At 59.1% G+C, this 10,178-nt stretch overlaps 1 protein-coding gene across 1 annotated transcript; it reads left to right on the forward strand.

Annotated features, from left to right (window-relative positions):
- The first annotated feature begins 7,255 nt into the window (after window positions 1-7,255).
- On the forward strand, window positions 7,256-9,910 carry Cbx8 (chromobox 8). The gene is made up of 5 exons (XM_076870393.2): window positions 7,256-7,417; window positions 7,943-7,986; window positions 8,166-8,231; window positions 8,358-8,424; window positions 8,867-9,910. Exons 1-5 carry the CDS (start codon window positions 7,349-7,351, stop codon window positions 9,746-9,748), a joined length of 1,128 nt encoding a protein of 375 aa, XP_076726508.1. The 5' UTR covers window positions 7,256-7,348; the 3' UTR covers window positions 9,749-9,910.
- The last annotated feature ends 268 nt before the right edge of the window (window positions 9,911-10,178 follow it).

The following is a 10,178-nucleotide window of genomic DNA, read 5'->3' on the forward strand; positions in this document are numbered from 1 at the left end:
TTTCCTAGAGATCGGCTGGGGAAGCTGATCCCTCCGTCTGCCCAAAGAAGAGGCGTCCCAGCTCTCTGGCCGGAGCGTCCTGGATGGAGTTGCGGTCTGAACCCTCTCCCCAGGGGCTGAGCCACCCCGAGGTTGGCCTTGGCGAGCAAGGGACAGCCAGGTCTTGGCGGGGCGGTGAGGCGCTTGCCCGGGGACCGAGCCGTCGCTGGCCCCGCGCTTTCCGGTAGCCCCGGAACCGCAACACGGCTTCTGGGCGTGCGCGGAGCCGCCGCGCTCTGGCCGCTCATCCTCGACGCCAGCTGGGGCAGGTGGACCTCCGACCACACTCCCTCCAGGGAGGATGGCTCGGGGTGTCCCGAAGAAACCCCGGCCTGCGGTGCAGGGGGAGATGCGGACCTGGGTGCAGGGTGCCGGGTGCCGGGTGTTTTGCCAAGGCCCATCCGAGGCTACAATATCGCTCCTCTCTGGCACTATCACCTTTTCTCTGTTGATTCCTGCACAGCTGCCTTCGGGTTTGCCGCCCGCCACCGCGGCCCATCTTTGCTCACTCCTGCGGGCGGAGGGCGAGCTGGCGGATGCCTCCGCACCCCGAGGTTCTGGGGAGGCCCAGCTTCGCTTTGCGATTCCTTTAATGACCGGCCAGGTTCCTGCACCTCGATTTTTCCGACCTCTAAAAGGGGAGGCTGGACTTTGGCTCTTGGCGAGAACAACCGCTGGACTCAAAGTCACTGCTTGGAAGTAACTTGGAAGTCTCCAGTGTCCCGGCAAAAAGTCACTTCAATTTCTTCCGCTTGGGGGAGGGTAGGAAGTGAGAATGAAAGAGTCCGAGGTATCTCTGGAGTTTCCTGGGATGGGAAGAGCCTGTGTGGGGTCGAGGGGTGAGGGGGTGCGCTGCAGCGACCAACGTAGCTGAAGCGCCAGCCCTGGCGGAGCTCGGATTCAAAGGGAGCCAGGGAGCCGAGCGAACTCGTTGCGCGCAGGCTCTGGTGCCACTACCATCTCTCAGGTTACCTCTCCTACCCTCATTCACTCGGTGATTTCCCGTGGGAGGGTGCGTGCTTCGGGATGGGCAGGGTCACCGGGATAGGGGATCACGCACCCACCATGCCGAACCCACTAGGCCAAGGCTCTTTCCGTGCAGACAGAATCGGGGTCAGACTGTCCACCTAGGACATCTTGAACTACAGACTGGCGGATGGTTGAACTGTCGGGGCCAGCGCCCAAGCAGCGACAGAGTTCTCACGCCAGGCAGGGGGAAAGAAGGCTTCTGATTATGCCTTTGTCTGGGATAAAGCTCCAAGGCTCTGACCCGTATAGACCACCGCTTGTGTGCTTGTGTGTGTGTGTGTGGCGGGCGAGGGGGGGGGGGTGCTCCGTCGCCACACCCCGCCTCCCTGCCCAGTTTTCTCCTCCTAGGGTCCAGACCTAGGCTGGGCGATGCCACCTCTAGTACGTCCCTTCCGAGTCCTTTCTCCTCAGGAGGTAGGAACAGAACGACCGGACTCATCCGCCCCTACACCCTTCCCAGGGCGAGGTCGGGGGCGCGGCTGTTCATTTCTACAGGGAGTCTTCCCCTGAGTCCGGAGGGCGCCTCTGGGCTCCCAGGGCCGGCTTTCACGACTCACACCAGGCGCGCTTCCCGGGAAGAGTTGGGGAGGGGTCCACTTCTCCGCGCGCATGCGTGCCGGGCCAGCCGCTGTGCGCGTGCTCCAGGCGCGCAGTACTCCTGGCGCACAGTACCCACTGCGCTCTGGGCCTCCGCGCTCCCCGTGGCCGCGCGCGTTTCCTCGAGTAGCCCACCTGGCCGCAAACGCCCCGGGTAGACGCCCAAGGAGCGAGTCTTAACTGTGACTAAAATGGTTTCTCACGGAAGGTGGGTGTGCGTTGAGCTCCCTCTCTGTGGGTGTCCCCGTAGAGAAGTAGGAACAGTCTCTGCTGACACTAGGTTCCCTGGGGAAAATCACCTAAATCAGAACCGCCGGATCCTATTAGCCTGTTCTGGTCCCAGAATGTCAATAACAACAGCCATAGAAAGATGATTTTACGGGGCATTCGCCTGCGCCGGACAGCGTGAAAGTGCTTAAAGGATCTTACCTCTCCCGCGGATCATGGGATCCTGATGGTTAAACATAATGCGCCATACCCCCCGCCTCCCACCAAAGTGATAGAAGGCAAAGCACAGAGAGGTAATTTGCACAAGGGCACACAGCTAGCAAGTGAATTTGAACCCAAACAGCCTGGCCCCAAAGCTGGGTTTTGCTACCATACTGTAAAATGAAATCAAATATTTCCAGCAACACTCAGCCTCCAGGTGTGTGGATTGGGTCCTTTTTTATTCCAGTCCCATCATTTCTGCTGGGGGCTCGCTATAGGCACTGCTCTGGCTCTGCCAGTTCCACAAGGTTTCCACCAGTCCTTTCTTACTTTAAATTCCTTCCTTAAGCGAGAGGGGACTCCAGAGGGTCTTTAGACTGCTGTGGCCTATGAGATACTCCATCTTAGGACTTTTCAGGCAGAACTGCTGCTGTGTGCACCTGAGCAAGTTACTTGACCTCACTGTGCCTTCCTTTCATCTATTAAATGGGGATAAGAGAGGTGATTCTTCCTGATTGCTGTGACTTAAGTAGTGCCGGTGCTAAATGCAAGGAAGTGCTGGTAGATGTTACTGAACTTTTCCTTCCTCTAGGGACAGGGTGGGACCTTGATCTGGGTTTCTGTAGTCTAAGGGAGCAGAAAGCAAAGACCCAGAGGCTCCCAGTGTACGGACCCTTGGGGACTACTGTAAAGTGGTCAACCCCTTCTCACTCTGTTCCTCTTGGCTTGCCCTTCCCTAGCAGGCAGGATGTGGCCGTCTAAGAGGGAGGACTAAGTGGAACAGGAAAGGAGAGCTATTCTGGCTTCTCTAACAACTAGAGGTTGGAGCCGTGGCCTGAAGCCCCCACAGCCTCCCTTCTAATCACCCACCAGCCTGCCCAGGCCCCGCCTTCAGAACCTTATCCAGGGTGTTGGGTGATCCCTGCTGCATTCCCGCAGCGGACCCGTTGCGGGCAGGCGCCAGGTAGGCAAGCTGGATGCCTCCCCGCCCCCGCCCCCCGCGCTCCGGGCTGGACCTCCGAGGGTAAGCCACTGGCCACCGCTGCTGCTCACGCGGCCACACCTTGGAGCCGACCGCGCTCACTTTTGGCCTCCCGCTGGCCTGCTTGAGGCAAACCGTTGGGTTCCAAAACCTCCCTCCCGCGTCCGCGGCCAAGACTGGGCAGGTCCGACGCCCGCCAAGCCGCGAAGTTGAAATGCTCCCAAAGAACGAGCCGAGGCCCGGCCTCAGCCTCCAGCTAGAGGACGCGCTGGGGCTTGCCGCTCTGGCTGGAGACCCAAGAGCGGAGCGCCCCACCCGGCCGGCCCGCCCCTCACCTGCACCACTCCAGCCTCCGGACTCCTTCACCGAAGGCTGAGTCCGTGGGCGGCAGGCACTGGGAGGCCTAAGAGGGAGCCTAGACGCTGTGCGACCTTCTGCAGGTTCTGCGGTGTAAAGTCGGGGCTCCGAGTTGGGTCCTGGCACTGGGTTCCTGGCTAGGGCCCGGGGATCCCGCGGGTTCCCTCCAGCAGGTTAGAGGCTCTTTTTCGAGAAGGGCATTGGGTCCAGTGCCCAGGGCATCACAGAAGTGAGGACTAGGGCAGACAGACTTGGGATTCTGGAAGCAGGTGTCTCCGCGCGGCTGGAGCCTGCATTTCCGTAAACAAAGAAACTGAGCACATCATCTCGGAGGGGGTGCAGGCTGTTAAGAGAACCACCGACAATTTCCTTCATAAAAATACCATCTAAGAGCATTTGATTTCCACTTTCACTCCACCCCCCACCCCCCCACCCATACCCATAACACAAGCACTGTCTCCAAAGACACTCAAATTGCAGCCATATGGGGCTAAAGTAATAGGAAGCAGTTACCTTATTTACTGCAGAGGCTGCGCATGCCAACCTGGGCGCTGCATTATTGGACTCCCAGAAGTAGGATTAAAAGCTGTGGTACTTTGAAAGTTTGTTTTGTGGTAGGTGCACGTGGGAAAATAAATTATCTAACTTGGAAAAAGCCGTTCTGTGGAAGAAGAGAGGTGAGAACTAAGTCAGTAGGGGAAGGAGAGGGTTCAGTAAGAAAGGTGGGGAGTGGGAACCTCCTTCCAGTGGTTCCTGGGGCAGTGCCACCAGCTGACCAGTCTCAAAGGACCAGAGTGAGGGTGCTACCACTCTTATGTTAGCGCCCTCTCCCGGCACCCATAGGTGTCCTCCCCTACCTACCTAGCTCTGGGTCTTGTGGGACTGCAGACCCACTTCTCAGACCCCCACCTCTCTCTTTCTCTCCAAACTGTCAAGGGGTGTGAAGCTGCCCAATGACCTATTTTCACACCTCCTTCAACCCTGCTGTTTCTGGGCAGCTGGAGGCAGGGTGTGCCAGGCAAGGCTGAAACAACCAGAGTCATGTCTCTGGAGGACAGAGAACGACTGCTACCAACAGGAGTCAGACCCCCCCAACCTCAGATTATTCTGTATTGCTGGTTTTCTTTTGAGCAGAATTCCACCTTTGACTTGGGCTTAGCATGAATCCTCGAAGTTTGCAAACTCAGACACTTCCCAAGTGCTAATTTTGTTGACAGCAAGCTATTTGGAAAGAATCATCATCAAAAAGACAGTTGGAAAAATGGGGCCAGGAAGCAGAAACCACCAGTACCCCTCCATAGAAGAGGACCCTAGCCAGCAACACCAGGCGTTTCCTTCTCACAGCAGAGCTTCAGGGGTATTTAGCAAAGAAGGAAAAATGAGAGCGAAGGAGGGGGTCATGTAAGGAAGAAAGGAGCACAGAAAAAGAGGAGAGCTTGTTTCTTTTTCAGTGTGAAACTGAAACCATTCACCAACCTCGGCACACCTCATCCCAGTGTCCTTATAGGCACCCAAGGCAAGCACAACTCGGAGACACAACTACAGAAACCCTATCTGGAGGGAAACCATCACTTTTTTCGGCCCAGGGGAGCTTCCCAAGGGTGTGGGGAGGGTGTAGGGCAGGCGGATCTGGTCTTGGGCCCTGGGGCAGGCTTCCTCCCTCTGGCTCCAAGGTGGCCCTGTAGCCTGAGAAGAATGATGCAGGGCGCAGGGCTCCAAGTGGCCGGCAGCCGTTGGCAGCCGTCGCCGGGGGTGGGCAGCGATTCCAAGAGGGGCAGGCGGGGCGAGCAGACAGACCCAGGCCCAGGGCATAGGGTGGGCTTTCTCTGGGCGGGGAAACCAGACACTTATAGGCGGCTGAGGCCAACTTTATTTTTACTGCCCAAACTGTTGGAAAGTATTTAAGCTTAAACAGAAACAGCTGTATCGCTGGCACCGGCCGACGAAACTATTTGTTACCGGGAATGACTTTTTATGATTAAGGACGCAACGTCGGCGGCCTCTCATAGGCGGCGGGTGCGGGTCGCCAGGGCGATCGACGGTCGCCCTGTTCGTTGAGACCGGACAACCGTAGAGATGGGACTGCAGGCTACCGCCCACCTCGAAAAGTCATAGCAAGGCCTAAAACTGGAACCCTCCTTTCCCAGGGCGAGAGGACTGGGAGGGAGGGCGGGCCGGACGCTGTCCGCCGCGCGGCCCGCGTAGGACCGCTGCGCCCGCGCCGTGCACCTCGCTGCCGACCCGAGGCCAGCTTTCCGCTCTGGGCTTCCTGCCCTTGAAGCCAGACTACTTGGCTCGCTTCTTTTCTCTACCGTTCTTTCCCTTTTCTCTTTACCCTTCCCTTCATCCCACCCCATTCCATCCCTGGCCAAGGGAATCCGCTTCCAGTCAAGCGGTGTTTTAACTAAATCGTGGGTTCCAGAGAGCGGGAATTGTGATCTGGAGCTTAGGTGATAAGAGAAGAGGGTGGGAGGTCGCTGGGTCCCGACTGCGGCTGCAGTTTCCGCTGCTGCCCTCCAACCCCTGCCTCTGGTCACCGAGAGCTGTGCATATGCATGCAGCTGAGGCGTTCGCGGCCCGGTCTCGCCTCCTTTCCAGACCCGCCATCTTCAGAGACCCTCTTGCCAAGCCCGCACTGGACCCTGCGACGCCCCTAACGTCGCGACGTAGTCATTTCTGGCCGGGTATCAGTCAACGCACGTCTGGAAGAGTGGTGGACAGGAAGTTCGCGGACCGGGTGCCCTAGTCTGCAGGAGGCCCGAGGAGTCCCTATCCACGCACCCCAAAATTAGCCAAGCTCCAGACTCTGACCCATGGTCGTCCACGCCCTTAACAAACCCAGGCCAATTCAGGGGCGGCCGAGGCCTGGAAGGGAAGGACAGCACCCGCTAGGGACAGGGGCAAGTGGCTCCCGGCTCGGGGATGGTCGGGGGAGAGCGGGCGCACGACGTCCCCGTCCCCGCTGTCCCGGGACGTGGGAGGGCTCGAATGGGAGCGCCCAGCCTCCACCCGGTCTGCGTTGGGCTTCGGAGCCGAGCAAGCATTCGGACAAGCCCGCGGGGTGGGTGAGGGCAGCTATGGGAGACAGGAGACCGAGGCGCAGGCACAGCGGTTCCTTAGCGGGATGGGGCTGGCGACGGCGGGGGGGCGTTGCCATAGAGACCGAGGGTCGGTGTGTGGCGGGGGAGGGGGCTGGCAGTGGGGAGCAGCCGGGGCACTCGCCGGGACCCGGGATTCGGGCGCGGCTCTCAGCGTCCCAGCACCTGTGCATTGTGCATTGTGCAGCTCGGCAGCGGGGGAGGGGACAGCGCGAGTCCCGGGCGGTGGAGGTGGGGCGGGCCGGGGTCTGCCGAGGGGGAGGGGCCTGTCCGACGCCGCCACGAAGGTCCCAGCGAGAGCTGTGGGGGACGCCGAGCACCGGAGGGACAACTTGGTGGCGGGGGAGGGGGCTCGGGTGAGAACAGAGGGCAGCCAGGCCCCCTCTCCAGCTCCGCAGACTGACAGAGGTAGAGCCCGCCCTGTCGTGGCGTCACTTCCGCCGGCGGCCCCCTCCTCCACGCTCGGCCTCTGGAGTGGTTTCAGACTCCTCCCCCTGGCGATTGGAACGCGGGTCACGTAGCAACGCGGGGGAGACAGGGAGAGGGGCGTGGCCCTGAGCACGCCCAATCAGCGCGCGAGGAGCAGACTTCAGCCGTTCGGCTTTAGCAACGTCGTTAGCAACATGTGGGGCGGGAGGAAGCGAGGGGCGGGGTAGGAGGGAGAGGAGCGCAGCGGCGCGGGCGGGGGGCCGCAGGAGGGAGCGAGCGCGGGGAGGGAGGAGAACTGACGTCAGCGGGAGAGTATTATGGTCTGTCGTGCGCTGGCTGCTGCTTTTCTGCTCCTGGAAGCGGCCGAGGGGGGAAGCGGCGAGTCAACATGGAGCTTTCGGCGGTGGGGGAGCGGGTGTTCGCGGCCGAAGCCCTCCTGAAGCGGCGCATACGGAAAGTAGGTGCCCTGGGCCTCAGGCCTCGGCGCGGCCGGGCCCTCCCCTTCGGGCCCTGGTTCCCTCCCCCTGCTGCAGGCAGCTTCCCTTCCCCCAGGTCCCAGCAGCGGCCGCGGCCGTGGCGGCGGCGGCGTCGGCGGCGGCGGCAGCAGCAGCAGCAGCAGCAGCAGCAACAGCAGCAGCGGCGGCGGCGGCGGCAGCGGCAGCAACAGCAGCAGCAGCAGCAGCAGCAGCAGCAGCCGCCGCCGCCGCCGCCGCCGCCGCCGCCGCCAGCAGCTCTGAGCCTTAGCGCTCTCCTTAGACTTGCAGCGATGCACAGATTGCATGGATGGGGGGCGGGGTGGGGAATGAATGCCGGTGCATTCACTTAGTGCAGCGTTTCTTGCAGGGGTGATGCAGCGGGCGTGTGCCTTTGGCTGTGGGGTTTTGAGCATTCATTTGGTGCATGCATTTTCATATGTATTTCTTGTGTCCTCGTCATGCATTCCTTCCCATGCACACATACATTTTCCCGTTTGCATCCGCAGGGACGCATGGAATACCTCGTGAAATGGAAGGGCTGGTCACAGAAGTAAGTAGGTTATATGTAATTCTCACACCCAGACTGTTATTCGGGAGGTTTCTTTCTTCCTCTTTTCCCCATTACTTTAAGATACAATGCAAGGCAACAAGAAAAGTTACACACACACGCCCTCTGCTCTCTCTCTTTGCTCCCGGGACTGACGCCCACTTCTTCCTGATTCCTTTTAGGTACAGCACATGGGAGCCAGAAGAAAACATCCTGGATGCTCGGCTGCTTGCAGCCTTTGAGGAAAGGTACAGACCCTTCTAAACTCCCTCTACTCACTTGGAAAGATGCAGGGTTGCCTCTCTTCAGCCTGCACTGGAGCCTCACTTGGTTTCTTTACTCACACACCCCTTCTCCCTCCTTCCTTTCTCTAGGGAACGAGAGATGGAGCTCTATGGGCCCAAAAAACGGGGACCCAAACCCAAAACCTTTCTCCTCAAGGTAGGATGGCAGTATCCAGGGATGGGTGCAGTGATGTGGAGTCTGTGTAAAGGGGGTGGGTCTGAGGGTTTGTGAAGCAAAGGGGTGTCCTCATACAGAAAATTTGTAATGTGGGAGGGAATCCCCTGACAACTAATTCAGTGGGCAGCACCAACCGGTGTCCAGGGGAGGGATTTTAACCATACAAGAATGCCTTTGTGCTTCCCCCCACCCCCAGCCATCCCAATGAATATATAATGAAATATAAGAAGTGTGCTGGCTATAAATGGCTGCTTCCAGCAAATTCTTTCCCATTCCCTGAGACTGCCACCACAAGCCCCACTTCCTCCCCACCCATATAGAACTTCCCAGGAATCAGAGGGTGAAGCTGGGAGGTGAGGCTGGAGGAACCTGGGTGTGGGTGAGGCCCTTCTTCCCTCTTGACACCACCTTTTCTCTGCAGGCCCAGGCTAAGGCCAAGGCCAAAACTTATGAGTTCAGAAGTGACTCTGCCCGGGGCATCCGGATACCCTACCCTGGCCGTTCACCCCAGGACTTGGCTTCCACTTCCCGGGCCCGAGAGGGCCTTCGGAACATGGGTCTATCCCCACCAGGGAGCAGCAGCAGCACCAGCAGTACCTGCCGAGCAGAACCCCCTCGGGACCGGGAGAGGGAGAGGGATCGAGAGCGTGAAAGGGAACGAGAACGAGAACGGGGCACCAGCCGAGTTGAAGACAAGCCCAGCTCACCAGGGGACAGCTCCAAAAAGCGAGGCCCCAGGCCCAGAAAGGAGCTCCTGGACCCTTCACAGAGGCCCTTGGGAGAATCCAGCGATGGCCTCGGAGATTACCTCAAGGGCAGGAAGCTGGACGATACCCCTTCTGGGGCAGGAAAGTTCCCAGCTGGACATAGCGTGATCCAGCTGGCCCGGAGGCAGGACTCGGACCTGGTGCCGTGCGGTGTGACCAGTCCTAACTCAGCAGAGGCCACGGGCAAGCTGGCTGTGGACACCTTCCCTGCCAGGGTCATAAAACACAGGGCTGCCTTCCTGGAGGCCAAAGGTCAGGGTGCCCTGGACCCTGGTGGCTCCAGGGTCCGGCATGGCTCAGGCACCCCAGGCTCTGTGGGTAGCCTGTATCGGGACATGGGGGCCCAGGGGGGTAGACCCTCCCTCATTGCCAGGATCCCAGTGGCCAGAATCCTGGGGGACCCAGAGGAAGAATCCTGGAGCCCCTCCCTGACTAACCTGGAGAAGGTGGTGGTCACTGATGTGACCTCAAACTTTTTAACCGTCACCATTAAGGAAAGTAACACGGACCAAGGCTTTTTTAAAGAGAAAAGATGAATTGCCGGGTGGGAGAGCCCGGACAAGCGAGTGGGCGCAGACTTGACATAGTGCTTTTGATTTCTGAGTGGGATGTGGCCTTCTGGCTGGTCCTGTCCCTGACTTCACACCTCTTCAGCCCCTTTCATTCTTCCTTCCTCCCCCTCAGTTTTGGTTGGAAAATTATCTCTAGAGTTATATTTTCTATTAGATGTAAATATGTTATTTAAGAAAAATATCTAAATATATATATTTCAACTCTTGAAGTTGTTTTATTTAAACAGGAGAAAGAGTGTGGTTTGGTGGGACATACAGGCTGAGTTTGGACTGGAGGGGGTCCCTTACCCTCGACCCCAGGGCTCTAGGGAAGTTGGGGCCTGTGCACCGGGTTTCTGAGGTGCCTGGAGGAACTCAGCCTGCCCACCTCACCCCTCCTCCTTTCTCCACATTC

The sequence above is a fragment of the Callospermophilus lateralis genome, chromosome 11 (genome assembly GCF_048772815.1).
Source record: "Callospermophilus lateralis isolate mCalLat2 chromosome 11, mCalLat2.hap1, whole genome shotgun sequence".
Classification (NCBI taxonomy): Eukaryota; Metazoa; Chordata; class Mammalia; order Rodentia; family Sciuridae; genus Callospermophilus; species Callospermophilus lateralis.

Excerpts from the sequence above, each read along its gene's own strand:
- Cbx8 (XM_076870393.2), top strand. The coding sequence starts at position 7,349 with ATGGAGCTTTCGGCGGTGGGGGAGCGGGTGTTCGCGGCCGAAGCCCTC. Across the intron at positions 8,232-8,357 it reads CTTGCAGCCTTTGAGGAAAG|GGAACGAGAGATGGAGCTCT; the intron begins GTACAGACCCTT and ends TCCTTTCTCTAG. Across the intron at positions 8,425-8,866 it reads CCAAAACCTTTCTCCTCAAG|GCCCAGGCTAAGGCCAAGGC; the intron begins GTAGGATGGCAG and ends TTTTCTCTGCAG.